At 34.9% G+C, this 22,912-nt stretch overlaps 1 protein-coding gene across 6 annotated transcripts in view; it reads left to right on the top strand.

The window, feature by feature from the left end:
- Window positions 1-22,141, top strand: part of PIBF1 (progesterone immunomodulatory binding factor 1) — a 124,995-nt gene extending 102,854 nt beyond the window's left edge. For 5 of the 6 annotated variants that reach the window (XM_062566910.1, XM_062566911.1, XM_062566913.1 and 2 more), the window contains 2 exons: window positions 19,439-19,618; window positions 21,824-22,140. In XM_062566910.1, the coding sequence (XP_062422894.1) occupies window positions 19,439-19,618; window positions 21,824-21,880 (237 nt within the window). In that variant the 3' untranslated portion in view covers window positions 21,881-22,140. Of the gene's footprint in view, window positions 1-19,438; window positions 19,619-21,823 lie in introns of all 6 variants that reach the window. The other variant, XM_062566912.1, reaches the window with a different exon arrangement.
- Window positions 22,142-22,912: the final 771 nt, after the last annotated feature.

The raw sequence follows: 22,912 nt of genomic DNA, 5'->3' as shown, positions 1-22,912 counted from the left end.
ATAGTTTTTATGTAAAATTCAGCTTACTCTTTTTCCTTTGTTTTTTCTTTGTGAAATTACAATATTATTATAAAATACTTTTATATTTTTTTAAACCTGCATTCAATAGATAATTAGAAAAAAACAAAATGCAGTATGCTATCTTACTTGATAATCCTGATGATCAAATGACTTGTATCATAGCTGAATCACTCAGTAAAGATTGGGATATTATTTCTTCTAGCAAAGCAATCATCTGCTCTTGCTATTATAAAACTAGTTCTCTCATCTGAGTTTATTTTTAAAGATGTTCAGTTATTTTTCCAAGTTTTTTTTCTTAGCTTTGGTGTCTTTGATATGGCTATGAAACAACAGGCAGTTGACAAACTGTTTGAAAATCAATTTCTTTAAAAATTTGCTGCTTCTACCACTTCTCTCCAGACAGTCTACTCCCAAGTAGCTATGCCTTGGATGCCTAGTTCTAAGAGTGTTGTATCAACCAACATGCATTACAGCTGACTAAAGCCAGTATTAAATAGTAAATAAAGAAAGGACTTAGCAATGTTTTGTAAGAAAACTACAAAATTTCTACCTTAAAGCTGTGCAACAGTCTTTATATCCAAATAACCTTAATCTCTGTGACTACCTAATATGCAGCCATTTACTGTTTCTTGTCGTTCCACCACTTAAAATTTTCAAAAAAAGAAAGCCAATGCTTGAGTATGAAAAAGGCTTCATGATGAATATTGCTTTTACCCTTGATGTTAAAAAACTGAGCAAATATTTCCAAAATGCTTGCAGTTTTGTCAAATTTCTTTATATAACTGTTAAAAATAGGCCATATTAGTCATACCTAACAGTTTTACGTAACAGCAATAATGTTTTACGAGTCACATATATAGAAAAGGATAGTTACTGAAAAATAACAGTAGAAGTTGCATATTTAAGGAAAGAAAATTGTGAAATGCTAGTACTATGCAAAAAACTAAAAAGCATACAAATAAACACAAGTTATTTTTAGGAGTATAGGTGAAAATAACAAGTAGCATTCTCTTTAATTTGCTTTTGTGTTTGCCTTTCCTCACTTTTGTTGATTCCTAATGCAGCCTTTTATTTTTTAACTTTAAGGCAGGCCTCTTACGGTAGTCTTAGTTTTTAAAATTTCCCTGAAAGGCACTTAATTGTCTCATGTGTTGAAACCTTTGTTTAGATAGGACAACTTAGTTTATAGTGAATTAGTGGATTAGTCTTCACCGTATAAAATATGCAGAACCATCACAATTTCACGATAAATACCCCTGCTGATATTAAAAAATATTGCCTAATCTTTGGCTAATCAAGACGTACCTTGTTTAGACAGGGTATACATTTTTAAATATAAGTCTGTAACTACTGAATTACAAAATCTGATAAGAATATGCATTATAGTTTTGAATATTTTGTACATGATATCATATAATGTAATCACTATCAGTCTTTTTTGTTTAGTCATCATCCATACTATATTGTTATTTCTTGTTAGGAATTGTCTTATTTCCCTTGTGTTTCCAAGAACATTAGAATTCATAAAATGGATAAACCCAGGATATTCGTAGTTAAGATAAATTGACGTTTTAGTATGTTAAAATTACAAGCAAAATGCCAAAACAACCTTATACTACCTTAAATGATAGTTGCAATAACTATATGGTTTTGATTTAAGGTATTTCAATCTGTGTGGTCTCAGATTATATTAACTCTTTTTAATGAAATGTTAGGGTTTGGTGGGGGGGAGTTCAGTTTTATCTCCATGTGATATCAGTTGGATTTAGAATGCTTGCTTTGGAGGTAATTACAGCATTTCTGTACATTTGTTTGTATAAAGAAATACTTACATGTGTGCTTAATCTTAGTTTCCTTTTCACATATTTTAAATTTGAGAGAGAAAAGTTAAATATTTAAGTTCTGAACTGTGGAAGAATTCATGGAGGCCTCCTATGTGAGCTCTTTTATTACAGAAGAAACAATGACACTAGATATTATTTCATGTAATAAAATAGTTCATTATTTTAAAATTATGTGAACAGAACTAAGGTAATTTGATTACGATTATATTTTACTGTGGAAAATTGAAGCCAAAAGTGGTCATTTGACTATATGCATTCATAAAATATTGAATCCGTTCATATGGGAGGGAAATGGAAGCTTTTTTGAATTTTGGCTCAAATTCTTAAATTTTTTGGCCTTTTCTTTGCTTTTTTTTTTCCGAATTAATGAGTAAATGAACATGGAAAACTTTTTTATTTAGCTTCTCATTTATATCACTGAGTATCTGCTGGTAGTGTAAAAATTCCGTTCTTCTTCATATGGGTAAGTTCTACTATTTGAAAGTGGGTTCAGTTACATTACTGTAAGCCATCGGTTTCTAGAATCACGCTGAGATGATATTTAGGGCTCATCCTGTGAAGGGTAGATCCTTCATTGTACTGCTTCCCTCTTCGAACTATCAGAAGGAACTAGGATATACAGTATTATAATGCCGTTTGTAAAGCCCTCAATGCAAGATAGCAAGTACAGTTATTAATACAGCCAAAGTTTTCAGATGGTTGAAGCACCTCGGAAATTTTATATGTGTTATCAACATAACCAATAGTGTTTTTCGTTGTTTTTCCAGATCCATCAGAAGCTTAAAGCATTGTTTGTAGGAGCAATGAGTCTCCTGTTAATAACCTTCTAGTAGACAATGCTGATTTCTTTGAAAAGAGTATTTCAGATACAGGAGTATTATTTGTATCTTTTTAATCAGTCACACTTTTGACTGTTTAACTGTAGATCAAAGTACACAAAGACTTCTGGTTTTGATTCATCCCACTCTCTCTTAGGCGCTTAACCTTATACCTGCAAATGAGGATCTTTATTGCCCTAATATCTCTGTATAATCAGAGAGGCATAAGAGGAAAGGATATTCCTTCAGATAATAAATCAGGATGAAATTACACATTACAACTGAGTTGACCCAATAGCTAACAAGGTCTTATTGCTTTTTTTCCTAGCTTTTTCTCTCCCCCTATCTTGCACCAACTCTGGCACTTCTCTAATCTTGCACTGAGACCATTCAGATAACAAAACAGAAATCTAACACAGTTCCCCCTCCCCCCCAAAAAAAAAATAAAAAAAAAAGTGGAATTGCTGTCTGTTAGGTTAACAGGTTGAATCATCTTTGGAAAAGGTCCAGCAAGCAAAAGAGCAAGTAAAAATATTTATATGTTAATATTACTGGGAAAGGGGGGAAAGGCATCTTGTGTCCAGGCCCATCAAGCTTCTGTACCATTCTTCAAAACTTTATGCTTTATTAAGTGCTAGTTAGGTTGGATGAATCCTGTAGGTCTTTTTAGCTGCAGCTCTTGATCTGTGATTCTGTTTATCTGTTTGAGGACTTTTTTTTTTCTTTATTCCAACACTCAGCTTTTGAGTAAAAGAAATATTTACCATAAGTTGTGCGATCTTGGTATTTCCATTGGCTTTCATGTTTGGTGCAGTTGTTAATATTTTGGAACACCAGAAGTGCAATTTTAAGCTTTATCCATTGGCTTCTAAACTTCTGATAAAAACTTGGAAGAACAGTCTGTCAGCACTCAGATGTTTGGCAAGAAGCTTTAGTAATCATTTTCTGAGGTTACATTTAGGAGGTTTAAATTTGCTGTGCTTTGATGTATGGCATTGTACTGTTTTTTCAAATATTCAAGATGCAGGCTTATCACTGTAGTGTAAAGCAGTAATGTGCAAAATCTAAACTATTTAATATAGCATTTCTAATTCTAAATCAAAAGTATAGGAACTGATTTCTAAATCTTTCTAAAATGAACAAACTGCTGCAATGTGGAGTTGGCAACCTATTTCTGCAAAAAGCAGAGCAAGTTTATCAAATAGAGATTTTATTTTTATTTTTTAAATATAAATTGTCTAGGAGGCATAAAAAGAAACAAAAGTGAGTGAGGTAAAAGATACCAACAGAAGGTTATTAAATAGGTCATCTGGTAAGTGTTAAGAACAGTTTGAGTTGCTTAAAAAGAGGAATTTTAGTCTTAATTTACACTGCTTTTTCCTTTTCTTAAAACTGTTTGAAATTATCTTTGTGCAATGCTCAGTAAGTCCGACAATAGAGTAATTTTAATCTATAATATTAAAATCAACAGTGATACTGCCATAGTAAGAAATAAAAGGATAAAATTTATGACACTAACAGTGCAAATGAAGGTTGTTTATAATATTCATTACCTTCCTATAACATAGTTGTTTATACAGACACAATTAGTTATCAGCACATGAATGTCATATATTGGTAAAAAGATATGAAAATCAGCTGAGATTTTATCTCCTTTCCACACCTATGCACTTGGGTATGTTGGCAGCAGTGTGTGCAAGTGATAGAATGTAGCTTGCTGAACCAGTCACCTGCATTATTGACACACTGATGTGTTACTGTGCCAAAGCTCTTCAAGTGAAGTCAGCAACCAGAAATCAGGCTCTGGCTGTCTGCTATGAGAAAGAGAAGAAAGTTTGTAGCAGTAGTTTAAATAAACCTATTTGATACCAGTCAGTTAAACAGATGCTAACACACGGGGTTTGGTTGCTATTAGTTTACTTAAATCAGTTTAGCTTATGTTAGTAAATTTCTATGTCACTTCAGTAGAAGTGAAGGCTAAATCTGTCTTAATATTTGTGCCTGAATTGGTATGAATCTTAAACTAGGCTAAATTAAAATCCATTTAGTTAGCTATTGAAAGCCCTCATTGTTTTTGAATCATATTGAAAAAGCTGCTGTTTACCTGTTCTTGCTGAGAATAGTCTACCTCGGTTAGTGTTAAAATGTTGGTTGCCTAAGAAACTATTATGTTGAATTTATATTCTAATTAACGCGTCGAAAGCTTTCCAGATCTGAAGTATAACTTACCATTTATGAATAAACATAATGCTTTTCTTTTACTTCCATGTATCTCTTACCCTTTTCCAGATTTTCACTCTTTCTTAACAATATGTCAAAACAATACTTTTTAATAACTGAATATTTATCTGGTCTTCTTAACTGTAACTAAACACCTCACAAATATTATAACTTAATGCAGGAGAGTATTATTAGCCCTGTGTTGTAGAACCAGCATCCACAATGAAAGAAATGTTTGTTTTCTCAAAACTCTACAGAGTTTTGATAGAGGCATGAGTTATCCAAGAATCCATGTGTCTTAATGTTGTCTCTTAGTCATAGCCATTTTTTCTTTTTTCAGTGTTTAAAAGCTTGAAAAGAAAATCTTGCTAGTATTTATTTTCCTTAATACATACAAATTGCCTCTTTTGTTAAGTTTTTTAATATGTGAAGCGATTTTAATTTGGAAGTAGTATCACAAACAAATTTTTGCTTTGTATTGTTCTGAGAATTTATGATCAAATTTATTTTTTAATACTTCTCTCTTGAAAAGGCCATTACCCAAAGTCCAGTGAGTCTCTTAAGAAAAAATCTAACCTTTTTTAATTTTAACTGTAGAATGGGTATTTTATATTTACTTTTCAAAAACAATATGCATGTACCTATATATTACATGTACACTTTGGAATAATGGTGTTTAGTTTTGATCTTTATTCCAGGAGTTGTGTATACTACTAAATAAAGGAAGGCCAAGGACTTATCCTTGTCACTGGAAGCAAATGGCACAGCCAGATTGCTTGCATACTGCCTATAACTGTTGTCCTCAAGACCAGACCAGATGTGTCCACAGTGTGTAGCAGTCTGGACCAGTCTCCTTTGGGCTCACGTGATAGTTTTTTTTTACCTAACAGACAGACGTTATTTTTGTTGGGGTTTGTGTTTTTAATTCAAAGTATCTCAACTAATGTAAAGGCTGAAAGTGACATGAAGGCATGTGACATGCTTGAGGATGCAGAGTCTGCTGGGATAGCGTTGGGAAACTGTGTGGGACCAAAGGAGACAAATTTGGGTGCAGTTTTGCCCATCCTGGCTCTTGGAAGCTGTTCCAGGAATGTTTCTAGAACTGTACTTTTATGAGAACTAGTTGAAGTGGTCCAGAACAGAACTGGGGAGCAAACTAGCACTTCTGCAGAATAGCTTGTCAGGGTTCAGTGCTTAAGCTCAGTCCCTAGCACTGTTCTGTTCAGAAATTCTGACATGGCCAGAGAGATTGTGTCATATCGTCCTTAGTCAGCCACTTCTACAGAACTCTAGTTCTCTTTTCTTTATTTTCAGCTGGTTCTAAAAACCAGTATCTATAGTAAGTTTTCTTCAGTAGCTTCACTAGTACTTTTTCATTAACTGAAAAAATAAAATCACAAAGGGCTAGAGTCTAATGTGAATGAGAAATGTAGGTTGTTCTGTTCAAGCAAACAGGATCTGACTGGGTTCAAGAAGAGGAGAGAAACATAAGGCAGCATTGTGTAGGAAACGAGTAAGAATAGAAAAGAAGAACAAATGAGAGAGGAAAGTAAAATAAAGAATAGAAAATAGTTATTTCATTAGCTTTAAAAAGTGCAGAAAGACTAACTTATTTTTGTTTTTTCAATAAAATCTTGCCAAATGCTTTTTTCAATGTATGTGTAAGATTGGAGAGAGTCTGTGTGATCCAGTAGGAGGAGCAGCTATTAATTAAACCTGTTAAGGTATGCATAGTTTGTTGATGGCTCTAAGACTTCTCCAAAGCTCCTGGAGTAAGTTGTAAGCAATACGTAAGTAAACAGGCCAAGGATCCAGAGGCTTTCTATAAATCTTGAATGCTAGGCTTTAAATATCAACATATGAATTACCAGAAACATTTGCAATTCGGTGACGTTGGTCAGAGATTTTAATATTTCCGTACTCCATAGACAATTTTTTAATCTTGTGTTGTTTCTTTGATTCTCAGTCTACTTGATGGAGAATCTGGGAGTCTATGCTTGTACATAGGCATCTCACACCATTATCCTGTACAAAACCCCATAACTTCTCAGTTATCATCCCTTTATCTGGCCAATAAAGAAAAGATGGGATGTTTTTATTCTTTTTCTCTTTTGAGGAGATGCAAAGTCTCCTGAAGTGTCTGTGCTTCACCTTACTTTGACTAGTTGCTGTTATATTCTTGTTTATCTTTCTTATCTTTGTATTCTCCGTATCGGATGTCCTTTGCTGCTAGACTTTCTGCTCCCACAGTTTCATTTTATCTAGGGAATGACCTTGAGGATTCCAGATGACTTTTCAGCATTTCATTATTAATCATACTTTAAAGTATGGCTAATACTTTTCTTAACTGTAATTAAATTATGCTAAAGAAGATTGACAAGAACTAACTTAGGTCAGAAAGCCAGTGTATTAGATTTAGGAAGTTTGAGAGTAGCAATAGCTGTCATTTGCAAAATCAGAGGTAGGGAGAAGTTTAGAGGCTCATAAAAAGCTTTGGAGCAGCAAGGAGGAGGACAGAATATGTTTCATGAGCGATGGAAGCTTACTGGATAAAAGGAGACAACTGCTTTGTTGGGGGGAAGGAGGAAGGGAGATGTGGGGAAGCAGAAAAGGGGAAAGGGGGGAAAGGGGAAAGCAAAGGGCAAGGGGAAGATACAACTGAAAAGAAGTGATTGGTAACAGGTGCCTTCAAACAATCTCTAGCTCTGCTTCTTTCCTCTCTTTTCTATTTAAAAGATTGTACATGATAATGTCAAAATTATTTGAGTTTCCAAAGTGAATGACTTCCTGCTCATCTGTGTGCTGCAACTTGTTTTATATAAAAAAAACTGCTGATGTACAATGCTTAACTCTCTTTTTAAATGTTAAGTCAGAGTAATTATCATTTTTCTTATGCTACGTTTATGTTCCAGGATTCTAGTTTCTATTAATGTTCTGCATGTTTTCTAAGTAGATTACAGGGACATTTCTGCATCACAAGTAAGCCCTGGAGCTATTCTCAGTTTAAAGCTTGGAGAAACAAAGTGACATTTACATTGCTAAATGAGTGTCGAGAAGTTTCTAGCTCATATTTTACAAGGAAAAATATGCTCCTAAGCAGTATTTCTCATTTTTGTTATCTGTTCTGTTGATGTCAAGCTTTAATTAAACTTGAGTTCCAAATAGTACTGAATTTAGGAAGAAGAAGGATTTAACAGATAGGTACACTCATTCTTTTTCTTGGAGCTCTGCTGTTTAGAATATTTTACCGGTTTTTATATATATTCTTTAAGGAATTATCTTTCTTTTGCAGTGATATACACTAAATGACTGTGCGCTAAGTAGTGCTTTCTGCTTAGCAGTTTATTTTTTTAGTACCTTAAAAACTGTGATAATAAAACAAGACTTAATAATGTCAGTTAATAGAAATACAATATGAATACATTTTTGCTCTCTTGATAATAGAAAGCTTTATTGGCAAAATACAACTTGCTTGGATTAGGGGATTGGCATGTGTATTTTAAGTGATACAGAGGGTCAGTTAAAGTGATAGACATTTAAGCAAGAAATTGTTGTCAGTAGAATTTTCTAAATATTTAACTGATGCTTAGTTTTGTTTATTTCCCCTGTGTTGGCTATGAATTTTTTAGTCACATTCTACTTGTAAACTGTGTAAAACTTTATTTTCCTTCACTTTATGTATTTGAGTAGTACCAAGTAAAAATGGAATTTAAATGTAAGAAATAAAAAAAACAAGGAGAATCAAACTGTGTTATTCTGCTTGAAAATTTATGTTAGTAAGACTGTTTTGACATATTAATATTTTTAGTTTCTATTTTAAGTTGAACTTACTAGAAAGCATACTCTTTATTAAATATTACGAAGTGAACACCACAATAGCTCAAATTAAATATATTATGAGTATTAGTCCTACTTACAATTGCAAACGTATTGCTAATCTTCAGTAATACAGAAAGTGGAAAAAACATTCAAAATTTGGCACACAAAATCTGAATTATGAGACAGATTATTTCCTCTGTTTTTCCTAAGAGATTTTAAAGATTTAACTGTTAAGAACATATTTCACATATAGTTAAAGTAGGCAGAAGTTTTTATGCATCCAAAAGATAAAAGCCGTTCTCTCCAATGACTGCCATTTTATTGTTGCTACAGTTCTAATGCATTTACTTCTAAAACTGGAAGTAATTTGTAAATCTATATAGTCATAGATTTATCAGTTCACTTTAAGGTTTTGTATATACTGGGATATAGAGAACTCCTGAAGCCACTCTGTAGTGCAGAGAAGCTATCAACATCCTGCATATTGTCTGGCATTTTTCCATCACCCAGTTATCAGGTTCATTTGTTTGATTGGACATTTCATAGTCTTTCAGTTTGCAATTTTTCAGGGTGTATCAATGTGCCTAAGATGACTGTGTATTCAGATCTCACACCAGAATTCTTGCTGACTTCTGATATTTACAGTGCATTTGCAACTGAAGATGCAGCTGTCAAATGTGCACTGCCTTACATGAGGGAATAAACCATGAGTTTTTATGAGGTTTTCTTAATTGCATGGGTGGATGTTAAAATCTAATTTGAGATCTGTTGTTATCTATGTTTTACTCCTAATAGGCATGAACCCAGAGAGTTCCACTGTTAAAGCTGAATTTTTTTTATGCCATTGCATCCTATCCATCTGCAGTCAGTAGTGACTGCATAAGACTGACTTACCATTTGTTTCATTTTGCTCTCTGCTACGTCAGAATGGGACTTTTGTTGTGTCTTTCTCCTCTTTCACTCTGTGTCCTCATTAATATTAATGTCTAGTGTAGCAGATTGTGTGTTAATGGTGTTAGTCTTTTTAATAATTCCAGCCAAAAAAAAATGGAGACAAATAATCCTTTTTAGGCTACAACCCTTCTCTAGCTGTCTGGCGGAAATAAAGTGCATGAAGAACAGTTCTAAAACAGTTCCTTGTGTGAATCATCAGTACTTCTTAAGAGCAGGTATTCTCCCTAGTACTTTACTCATTCCTGAATAATGATACATATATCTCCTTTCGGTAAGTGTGCTCGAAAGTTAGAGTTACTTAAACCTTTTCTTCACAAAGTACTGTATGCAAGGCATTGCAGATGTTGAAGGGTGGGACCAGGTTATATTTCAGTCTTGTGGTCTGTTTTCTTCAGAAATATGTGAGTGACTTGAGGTTCTATGCCAAAAATCTATGAAGGAGGTTCAGTTTGTCTACCTCTATTCAAGTTGGTGATTTTTGATGGTATTAAACTGTATTACCAGTGTAAAGATGATCTGAGATATCGCTTGTCAAGTCAAAGGACAAAGCAGAAGAGACTGACCTTGCCTAATTTTAAAAATCTACACTGTAGATTTTCACATCTAAAAGTCATCCAGGGCTTTGTACTCAGAAAATAAAAACAGGCGTATGTAGAGTATGAGTTACCTCTTCCTCATATCCTCATCTAAAATCTGCAAAATGAATTGTAACCTATGAATTTATCAACAGAAGATATAGAGAGGAGTTAGACAAGCTAGTTAGCTTAGATTTAATATTGTTACTGAAGATGTCTAAAGTTCAGTGTGATGAAGTCCACTCAAGTGTTTGGTCACATGCCGCAAAGCTGAACTGCAGCCAAAATTCTCACAGAGATCCCTCTCCATCTTAATATCAGCTGTTAAATGATATGAGTTTATTTTTAACACCCCCTTTCTCCCACAGAAAATCATAATAGGAATTGAGGAGCGATTCAAGTAAGAAAATGCACAGTTTTCATAGATAACACTGCCCTTAGTATTTTATCTACCACCAGCTTATGTGCCTGTCAAGCTTGACCCTCCTGAACACCAAGGCAGACAACTGTGAAGCCAGTTCCTTCTGAACTACACCACCTCACCCATTTCCAGATCTAGATTCCTTTCTTTCAAGAGAGACATACAGGAAGTAGAAAATGACCTTTTTTTGAGTCCTCTAAAGAACATTGGGATATTGAACAAGAACTTTTAATTCTTGAGAATCTGAGAAATTAATCGTGAAGTACACTCCTTACAAAACACTGACAAATGGATATAGCATTCTTGTATACTATTTTGTCATAGGTTTCTCAGATCTGTGTTCCTTCACATAGTTCTGATCTCTTTTTTGAACTCTGCTTTTTCCCGTACTGACCTGTTGTTTGGAGTGTTGTCTAAATTACAGAATATGTAGACTGCATAGACCTAGCATGAACATGTTTTTCATCTCAGTACAGTTGTCTTCTCTCACTTGTATGTGCTATTATTATCATCATCATCATCATCATTCTTATTATTATAGAAGGTAGAGTAGCCAGAATGGTCACCAGACTGCTTAACTCAGATCTATTATTTGGCTGAATCCAGTCACCAATTCAAGCTGCAGTGTACTAAATCTCTCTTGAGGCAATTTTTGTCTGGCGCTCTGCCGTGCAAGAGGGACTATTCACTCCAACTGTTCTTGGTCCCAAAGACACTGCTGGAATCTCTCAAGTTTCTCCAGACTGGATGCATATTTTTATTTTGAGTTACAGTTTAACCACATGGGGACCATATGGCAGTTGAAGCAAAGAATGCAAGCTTTCCAAAAGGAGCTCCCTAACATACAGACTTTACTCTTAAATGGTACATAAAACCTGCAGATTTGGGGGGGGGGGGGGGGGGAGAATCTGAAACCACCGTTTTCATGCTTTACTCACAAGTACTGAAAATTTTTAAATTTTGATTAGCATTTCTGAGAACGACAAACCTCTACTGTCATAACTCCTTTAGCTGATCTTCTTTCTTTTTTTTCTTTTTTTTCTCCAGGGGGGAGGGGGATTTTGTCAAATTGTTTCTGTTGTTTCAAGATCATAGCATTTGGTACCTATTTTGTGTTTCCATTCTTTTCCTGGGGTTTTATGCTATTTTCCTCTTTGAAACACTTGTTGGTCATCAAAATTCAGTGATTTTGCCAGAATCAGATTCATTTTCTAGGATAGAAGTGTCTTGTTCAGCTTCCACAATAGATGTTTTCTTCTTCAAAAGAGAGTTCTAATCCAAGGTGAAGTTTGTAATAATAAATTCTATTTGTAAAACCAAAAGTAGAATAGCATTTGACATGGCAAATGTTCAGTCAATTGTTTGTGCCTTTGTTAGGGTCATTTCTGCTTTAGATATATATCTGTGCTAACCATGTGCTTTACTATATGAAAAAGGAACCACATATCTCTTGGCTGCCTTTGTGATGATATTAGTGCTATCGAAAGCCATTAAATTTACCTTCAAAATGAATTATCTTCAGTCCAGAAAGTTAGGTATCTTCTCCTCCTGAAAATTTTCAACTCTTCAGTTTAACCTGTGCAGTTTTTTTCTAAGATCATTGTATAGAGAATGTTTGAAGGTGCAAGACATCCCTGCCATAAGATCATAAGAACTGAATTTATGTAATTGATTTCTGAAAGTCAGTTGCTTTTTCTTAACATTGTTATTTTGCATCTGCTTCCAGAGCATGATATATAAATATATATCATTTTAATTGCTTATGTAAATTCATATAACATATTATACTTACACAAACTCACGTTAAGTGCCTTTGCAAGCTGAGTGCACAGCAATGATTTTTTTCTTGCTTTGATTATAGATAGTTCTATAACAAACAGAAGAAAAATACTCATAGTTGTTGACAGTCCACTGAAAAGAAATGGAAAGGCTTACTTGATAAATACCCATTGTGTTTGTAGGCACATTTTTCATATTCTTCCTCAATTATTTACTTGATAAGACAGCATTCCCTTTTATTTCTCAATCATTTTCTATATTGGACAGTTATTTTTCATTTTGTTTGGATCATATAAATTATTATTTGGTTATAACATTTAATATTATACTAATTTTGAATTTCTGCAGTAATGAATTAGGAATGTGTAAGGGTTTTTTGATACATCTATGTTTAAGGTTCTATAAAGGACAATAAAAAACATGTTGCTAGAGATCCTTTTATAGTACACATAAATCCAAATATATTTATATTTTATAGTGCTTCTGATGATTTTTGCATTTGCTCTTCTCTAGCATCTAACTACATTGCTAGCTGATTTAGTTGAAGGAATTAAATTTTATCTTTTGTATTCTCAAACTGATCTTCAGTCTCTGTTCTTAGAATCACAGAATCATAGAATTAGTAAGGTTGGCAGGGACCTCTGGAGATCATTTAGGCCAACCTCCCTGATCAGCAGGGTCACCTAGAGCATGGTAGACAGGGTTGCAGCCAGGCAGGCCTGCAATATCACCAGAGAAGGAGACTCCACAACCTCTCTGGGCAACCTGTGCCAGTGCTCTGTCACTCTCACAGGGAAGAAATTCCCCCTCACGGTCAGGCAGAGCTTCCTGTGCTTCAATTTCTGCCCATTGCCTCTTGTCCTGTCACACGGGACAACTGAAAAGAGTTTGTCCCCGTCCCCTTGACACCCTCCGTTCAGGTACTAATACACATTGATAAGATCCCCCCTCAGTCTTCTCTTCCCCAGGGTGAAGAAGCCCAGCTCTTGCAGACGTTCCTCCTAGGGCAGGTGCTCCAGCCCTCTGACCATCTCTGTAGTCCTATGCTGGACTCTGCAGTAGCTCCATGTCTCTCTTGTACTGGGGAGCCCAGAACTGGACACAGGACTTGAAATGAGGCCTCCCCAGGGCTGAGTAGAGGGGCAGGATCACCTCCCTCCACCTGCTGCAACAGTCTTCCTAATGCACCCCAGGATACCATTGGCCTTCTTGACCACAAGGGTGCATTGCTGGCTCATGCTCAACTTGTCATCCACCAGCACTCCCAGGTCCTTCTCTGCAGAGCTGCTCTCCAGAAGGTCACACCCCAGCTTGTACTGGTGCCTTGCGTTATTTCTCCCTAGGTGCAGGACTCTGCACTTGCCCTTGTTGAACCTCAGGAGGTTCCTCTCCGCCCAACTCTCCAGCCTGTCCAGGTCTCTCTGAATGGCAGCACAGCCCTCTGGTGTATCAGCCACTCCTTCCAGCTTGGTGTCATCAGCAAACCTGCTGAGGAGGCACTCTGTCCCCTCATCCAGGTCACTGATGAAAAAGTTGAACAGGATGGGACCCAGTACTGAGCCCTGGGGGACGCCACTAGTCACAGACCTCCAACTGGACTCCACGCCACTGAGTGGACTGTAACCCACACTTTCTGAGCTTATCTAGGAAGATGTTATGGGAGACAGTGTCAAAAGCCTTGCTGAAATCAAGGTACACAACATCCACTGCTCTGCGCTATCTACTCAGCTAGTCATTCTATCACAGAAGGCTATCAGATTGATTAAGCAGGATTTCCCCTTGGTGAATCCATGCTGACTACTCCTGATCACCTTCTTCTCCTCCATATGCCTGGAGATGACATTCAGAATGAGCTGTTCCATCACCTTTCCAGGGATGGTGGTGAGGCTGACTGGCCTATAGTTGCCTGGGTCCTCCTTCTTGCCCTTCTTGAAGACTGGAGTGACACTGGCTTTCTTCCAGTCCTCAGGCACCTCTCCAGTTCTCCATGACTTTTCAAAGATAATGGAGAGCAGCCTGGCAACAACATCTGCCAGCTCCCTCAGTACCCGTGAGTGCATCCCATCCGGGCCCATGGATTTGTGGATGTCTAGCCTGCTCAGAAGGTCTCTAATCCTATCCTCCTCAACCAAAGGGAAGTCTTCCCTTCTCCAGACTTTGTCCCTCACGTCCAGGCTCTGGGATTCCTGAAGGCTTCACTTAGCAGTGAAGACTGAAGCAAAGAAGGCATTCAGTAATTCTGCCTTCTCTGTATCCCTTGTCACCAGGGCCCCCGCCCCATTGAATAGCAGTCCCACATTTTCCCTCGTCCTCCTCTTGCTGCTGATGTATTTGAAGAAGCCCTTCCTGTTGTCCTTGACATCCCTTGCCAGACTCAACTCCAACTGGGCCTTAGTCTTCCTCACCGCATCTCTACATGCTCTGACTGCATTCCTATAATTCTCCCAAGTAGCCTGTCCCCTCTTCCATATTCTGTGTATTTTCTTCTTAATTCTAGCTACTATTTCAGTTACCCATAACAAACAGGTGAAAACAAATTTAAACGTATGACTTATTTTTACTTGCTTCAAGATCAAACATCATTATTTACTCAAATCTCCAGTTATACTGAAATGTTAGTATGCAGGCAGCATCCATCTATGTTCCTTTTTACTTCACATTTAAAAAACATATCACACAGTTTGTTTCCTTTAGGCTATTTTAAAGCTTTGTTTGTGATAAATTATACAGTTTTTGCAAACTGTAAGAGTTCCACAGGCAGCACACTGAGAACATTTGGCCTAAGAGATTACTGAGATAGAACTAGAAAGAAAAATGCTCAAATAGGAAACATTTTAATTAAAGAACACCATGGAGAATATTGGTGTCTAATCCTTTGGTTATCCTAAATGCATCCTTTAGTTTTTCTTAAAAAAAAAAACCCAACTATTTGTATATTGGCACACAAAATTCTTTTTGCTATTTTTGTTGTGTTACTGGATATCACAGTACAAAAAATAAATGGAAGTAAGCAAATACATTTTTCTGAAACTGTTTATAATATAATAGATGCTGCCTTTTTTCACCTGCGCCTGTTGTCCTCAGTCGATTATTCTACTCCTTTACCTTGAACTCTGCCTACTTACAGGTTATATTTGCAAAATATTTTAGTGATTCTTTTGTGGTTCAAATAGTCTTTATTAAAATGTATGTAAAAGTGCAATATAGGATGTTAGATTGTTCTAAACTGTGGACTTATATACGTTTAGGAAGACTTACAGGAGTAAATGATCTATGGTGTTAATGCCTGTTCTAAAACTTTTTTTTTAACACAGTAATTCAGTACTTCAGGTATTTATGCGGAGTGAATTATGATTGCACATTGACTGTTCAGGATTAAAGATAAGAATAGTTAAACACGAGAAGAGAAAACTGTAAGCAGTTAGGTGAGAAATGGATTGAGTCTATAATACCTAAATTTGGACATCTAAATGAAGGTTCTGCAGTGAACTATACATCTTATTTTCCTTTATAGAGAATAGCAGTCTAGTCAATACAATTAATAATGTTACAACACAATTCAGTGACATGCCAGTAGATGTCCACTTCTGAGTGAATTGAATCACTCTGAAAGCTACACTGTCTGTAATGGAAAGTTAGATACCAAGCTCATGTGTCACTTATGCTTAGACATGTAAATTTAGGTGTTAAAAGCTTGCGATTAATTCCACTTCATGTGTCACACAGCTTATTACTTTGTTTTTTGGCATTTGTACTGATAGGCAGGACAGTTTCGCATTCTTAATAAAATTCATCAGGTTTCTGTGGAGAGACTTTTGGAATATTTAATAAGGATGCTATATCCCTGATACTTGTTTGTGTAGGTGACATTCAGTGAATGTAAGCAGTGTTCAGGTGCCAGCTTCAGATTTCTTTTCCCCCTTTTTCTTAACTCACCTTTTCTTGCTACCTACCTTGTTTTCTGTATATCTCCATTGCCTCATCCCAGCAGAATACTGCATAACTGAGGAGTGGGTGCATGTGTTCCCAAACTTCCAGGTAGTAAGACAAGCTATAAAGCCAGTGTGGAGAGAAGTTGTGTGAATCCACTCAGAGATACTAGTATTCATACAGTTCTCCTGTAGTTCATGCAGTTCTCCTACGGAGAATTGCATTTTTGGTTCACCATAGCCCTCAAACTTTGAAACCTCAGCACAGTGACATTCTGCTAGCCTGGCATGTGTCTTTTGTATATCCAAGAACCAGTGCAGCAAGAATATCACCACAGAGAAATAGGGACATACAGAGCTTTAGCAATGCTGTTTCTTCAGTGCACTGAGTAACTGAAGTGAATGTTGCAAGTAAACAATTTTACATCACTGCCTTCATATAGAACTGTGTACTTTCCACAGTAAAAACTCAGGAAAATTTTAACTATCCATTTCTGCTCACATCTTCCTTATTTAGTTTATCCTGAAACTAATACACGTCTTTCTTGCATGCAAACAAAAGATTCTTACACTTCATCTTGATCTCTGTATCTCTGTATTTTTCCTTTTCTTTCTTCACAAGATCCTATTGACACTGAAACAAGTTGCCGTATTTCTGCTACATACCATCTGCAGAGCCTCTTTCATCCTCCTAGCTCTCTAGACCAACCTGCCACCTTTTGGATTAGAAAATATCATTACATTATAGTAGCATGCTAACAGTATCAGATCATGCTAATGACTTTTTTTAGAATTTAGAAGTGAAGACTTAAATCTAAAAATTAAGATTCTGTAAAAGAAAAGAGGAATCTAAAGAGATAAGATTAAAGCTATTGCAGTTCAAAACAGAACTTTGTTTTCAATATTTTCTTAGTAAAAATCAATAAATCTTTTGCAAATGTGTTGGGCCAGTTTCTTTACACATTTAGCAGTATACATAAGAATTGAATTCCTATTCCTAAGTCTATTGAAGTTTCCTGTGTAATTCTGCCAGTCTTTTTAAGGTCTTTTTGAATAAATATAAAAGGATTTTAGGACAAATATTAAGGCAACTTTAGCTAAGTTCTCATGGTAAATTTGACTGTGATGCAAAATTAATTTGACCATTGTGGGATTGTCTTCTCTGCTCCCTGTGGGGGAAGATGCCTTCCCGTGGCTTCCTATTTGAGAATTCCTCGGTCACAGTGGAAGCTCAGATGTGAGCTGACTCTCCACAGCCTGTTCCAGTTCTGAGAAGACACAGGACTGTCACGTATAAGACAGGCTCTGTGAAGCAGAGAAGACTGTAGATTGCTGAGTAGATTTTGACCTGAGAGAATTTGACCCTACATATACAGATTTTACCTCTGATTTTGAAATAAATCTGTATGACAGTTTTTGTTTTTTGTGTTGTTCAAATATGCAACTATTTGGTCCACAGAATAACCAAGTTTAACTATAGGAACAACACTTGTTAATGTCAAAATATTGTTTGGGTACAAGTTAATCTCCTGTGATGGTATACTTATTTGTTATATGCCTGCTTGAGTTATTTTCATCAAGAAATTCTGTCTATGTGTCGCTTTGGCAACATCTTTGCAGAGTTTACAGCTTTGAAAAACATGTTGGCATCAACTATGCAGTCCTCCTAAACAGCTGCTCTGCAGTCATGCTGTTTTAACATGCCACCACACATGGCTGAATTATGCAAATAGTTAATATTAAATGACTGAGATACAAGAACAATTTGTACACTTGATAAAGCTGGTCTGTGGAGTGTAACATCCATTCATATAACTGAATTAGTGTGGGACAAATTAAAGACAACAATAGACAAAGAGAAGGTATATGTCAAGAATATTTTAAAAGGCTAAGTTTTGTTAAATTGAATTTTAATAATGCAAGAAAAATAGAATTTGTGTCAATAATTTTCTGGTAAGAGTTAAAAAGTAAGATATAGCAAATGTTTATCATTCAGTTATAAATATGAGTTACACTGTTCTGATTGAGAGATAAGACAATGTTAATTATTGGAATGCTAATAATTTAGCAATACTAGATGTTTGTTGAAGACCACAGCATCTACAAAGAGCAAGCAGGCAAAAATATTAACAATTTAAAATGTAAAATTGTTTTAAACTTAACTTTGAAAGGCTTTCTACTGACTTTGCTGTTCTAACTCTCCAATGATAAACTGTTAATTGCAAGGTGGAGGTGAAACAGTGGATGAAAAGCTCTGAATTCTGTAACCTATCTTGTACTAATTACATCTATTAAATATGGGGAAAGAAAATGTTAGGCATTATGAGATACAACGAGACAAAAGAAGATAGTCTATTAAATCACAAAAAAGCATTTTCTTCCTTTCTCACTTTACTGAACATTTTGAATAATCTGTTTTTCTTCAGCTAAGGAGTAAGAAAAGATTATATTCTAATGAACCCAAATTGTTTACAAAGCAAATTATTAGAACATCCAAAAAAGTATACATTTCTGTACTTTTTTTTTTCTCTTTTTCCATATTCAAACTTTCATTTTTCCTTCAATGGCTTTTCCGATCTTTTTTTTTTTTTCCTGTCGGTCCTGCAAAGCCTTTTCATTAATAGACTTTTTTTTTTTTTTTTCCTGATCTGGATATAAGTACATTTTTATATATTTCTAGCAATGTATTTATAAGACTTCTACAAAAGACCTAACCTTCAAAAAGTACAAAAAGTGTATTTTACGTTGAATGGAAGCATAAATTAAAAGAACATAATGAGTTCCTTCATGCATGATGAATATTATATTTTACAGCATTTAATCATTTCAAAATTTGAGTTGTATAAATTTTGTGTGCCTTTTTTACTATATTCATCTTACTAGTGTATAATTAGTAATCATTAACAATAGCAAGCAAATGAACATTTTTGTTCCAGTTACTGATACATTTAGAACTTGAGTTTGGTGAATATAAATTCATTATTAACAAATAATTATTTTAATAGGCACAGATGTAATTTTACTGAATAACTTAGCATTGCTTTTTATCATTTTACAGGAGCTAGCAGTAATGAAACAGGTTTTAATTAGTCTACAAGGTAAATGCTATGAACAAAATTTACCTCAGTCTCATACTGATGTAAAAAGTGTGACTGCAAAAAGCAAATCAATCCCATCGATAAAACTGCTGTCAGAACATGAAGAAGAAAATGTGTTTACACCTAAGCCAACATTATTTGTAAGTATTATAATTAAAGAAAGTGACATAAGATTTTTTGATTATTTTGTCTGACTTTTTTTTAAAAAAATAAGGTGGGTTCATAGCTCATGGAGGTACATAATTCAGCTGAAATTTTTTTACTCTTTATAGTAATGATCAATGTTAAGGAGATCAATGACTGTGTTTAAGATATCATTTTGCTGTTCAACTGTTTCTACATCTTAAGTTCACAATAAAATAGGACTTTTTTTTAATGCAGTTATTATAGAATTAAGCGTGGGCAGCAAAAACAATTTTGCCGTATCAAGTATTTTAACAAGTAAAGGGATCCACATAGTACACATATAATTCTAAATCTACCCTGAACATGTGTGAGTTGAGCATATATATGTGTTTATTGTAGAGCAGAAAGGAAGATATAGATGTACTTACGTATATTAATATTTACATACATGCCCAGGATTGATACTATCTCTGTTACTAAGAATGCCTGATATTAAATACTAAAAAATTTCTTTTATACCTTTGGAAACTAAATGCTTGGATAAAGCTGTCTGCTTTTAGTATTTGTTATATTAGCTTATTAGTGTCTTTAGTATTCTTTGTTATATGAAAGCTTCAGGAAAATAGTTCAGAACTTTTTTGCAGTATAGGTGTCCTAAACAGATAAATTTAAGAGGAATAAGGATCAATGCTGAGTCACAGACCAAATCATGAGTTCACACTGCTTGAGGCTACCTTGTTCTGGAGTAGACTAACTGTATCTGCCCTGCATAGCATTTGACCCCTGACTTTTCCCTGGGACCTGTATGGTGCTGCTGTGGTTCAAAAGTATTTTTTTTTTGTGGAGAGCTTTTTAAATTTCAAAGTGTCTTACATAATGTGAGGTTTGTATTGCAGCACATCAGAATATTGTTCTTACAGTGCAAAATGTAGGGAGTATTTGCATCTTCTGGGTACAATGTGAAGGCATATGGGGATTTCAGGAGTGCAAAGCACACTTGGATAGTGTCATGAGACTATTCAGAGGTAAGGGAGACAAATTTAGTGCTATCTTATCCATAATCGTTTTGGTAGTGCCAAATCATCCATAATGTCCAAACATTTTCTTTGACAGAGCTATTCAGTAATCTAAAACAGAGCCAAAATTTTAAACTAACAGTTAGGTTGTGTGGATCTATGAAAAAAGACCTTTACATTTAAAAAATCTGATCAAATTTTCTTTGAAAAACTAGCATTTTCAGAGCTTGGAGTTTGGAATTGAAAATGGGCAGATAGCAGGGTTTCTTACTAGATAGGGGGAGACATTCATAGTCCTGTGAACATCCTGCCTTATTTTGGACAATTTCTTGTTTTCTGAAAGTTTGGACAAATAAAGTAGACTGACTTTCGTAACTGAAATCTTGAATATGAGAGAAAGATGGAGATTAAAATGTGATGAGGAGCCCCAACAATAAAATCCGGCCGACTAAAATAAATTAAGCATTGGTTGTTAAGTCTTTGAGGAAAAGAAAGAATAGAAGGCAGAAAGAACTAGAAAGAAACAAGTTTAGGGTCAACAGGCAAAAGAGACATTACACATTAAAGCAAGAGATTATACCCAACCTTGAGAACAGAATTGTCCTTATGTTGTTCCTCCTTCACTATTTTATTTCTCTATATAACTATCCACTGAAACTGCCACAGGGTTGTTTTGCAATCCTGACTGTGTAGCAGTAGCCCGTAGGACTATGAAGGCAAGGAGAAGTTACTCACAAATACTCTGCAATTAAAATACTTTCTACACTATCAAAAAACTGCAGAATTCTTTTATTTGGAATTTTATCTTTTTTAGTATTGTATTCTTACATAAAGTGTTTATCAGTTACGGTATACATAAGATCCTAAGATCTCTTTTCCAGATTCTGTCCCATTTTCAAATGGTGTGATACAATTTAAAGGAAAGCTATTTATGGTACAGTTCATGCATGTTTTCATTGTGATAGATATTCTAAAACAAATCATTTAGTTCTTACTGCACAATCTGCTTTTTGTAACCTGGAAATAGGGAAATTTTAGTACAAATACATAGTAATAATAACTTCAAGTCTATATTTTTATTTCCAATTTATTTGAATTTAAGCAAAGCTCACAATTACCAATGTGAACTATGTAAGAAGAGACTTTAGTGTAAATGGCATGCTTCCACTCTGTCTCACAATTAAAACATTCTTTATTTTACAGACAAATAAGGAGGTACCTGCATGGTATAGGAAATTACAGCAGAAAACATCACCGTAACATTAAAAATATTCAAGATAACCTTTTGGGGAATTTTCCTTTGAAGATATTTTCACTATAATCATGTCCTGGTTATCATAAAGTTAAACAACTGTTTTATTATCAGCTACACTTTTATATCTGTAAAACAGTCTTATGCTTCTTAAAATGATTTTTAGTTATGTTACATGAATAAAGTGTGTGAAAATAATGCATGCAATGATTTTACTAACATATATTTGAAATAAAAAAGATAAATTAATGTTAATATGTTGTATACATTTATGACATGGGCTATTAAAGGGCTTCTTATTCCGAGTACTCAAATGAATGCATATTTCAGCTTTTTTATACTGTTTTTCTTGGACACTGTGTTTCATGCCAAATTCCTTGCAACTATTCTGTCTCACAGAAATTTAAGAAATACACACGAGTTAGCATCAGACTATATCCATCTTTCAATAAAGGAAATCCAGATCAGGTGAAAAAAATACAAATTTCTAATCAGTCCTGTAGTTTTATCTTTTTTTTTTACCAGTCAATGAAAAAGCAATAAAATATTGCCCACTCTGATACTTTATAGGCTAGATAAACTTGCTCTAGTATAGTTACCACAGTGTGAAAACCCTGATGTGTGTGTTGTAGTCATGCAAAGGTGAAATAGGTAATTTGCCATTTTTTATTGTGTCAAAATAAGCACCATCTTCCAAAAATGCAGTCCATTTTTCATTCCATTGCACCGCGCGTTTGTTCTATAGCAAGTCTAATAATACAAATAATTTTAAAGCACGTCTGCTTATGCTAGATTTTATATATAACATAAATAGGTGGTATTGTTTGAAGTGACTGTACACTGAAAATATTGCTCAGATTTACATATAAGAGGAAGCTCCCTTTTTTCACTTCCTTCTTTCCCTGCCAGCATCTCTGCAACTGATTCATTGGTCTTTGCTGGACGTGAACAGTAACTACTTGCTATATATAAATACTGGACTATAGCAAGCCTTTAATTCCTAGGTATGCATTTCTCCATTTTCCAAACAGCAGTCTGAA

This window comes from Rhea pennata, chromosome 1, assembly GCF_028389875.1.
Source record: "Rhea pennata isolate bPtePen1 chromosome 1, bPtePen1.pri, whole genome shotgun sequence".
NCBI classification, from domain to species: Eukaryota; Metazoa; Chordata; class Aves; order Rheiformes; family Rheidae; genus Rhea; species Rhea pennata.
The sequence above is the reverse complement of the archived record's forward strand: the minus strand, read 5'-3'. Positions and strand labels throughout refer to the sequence as shown.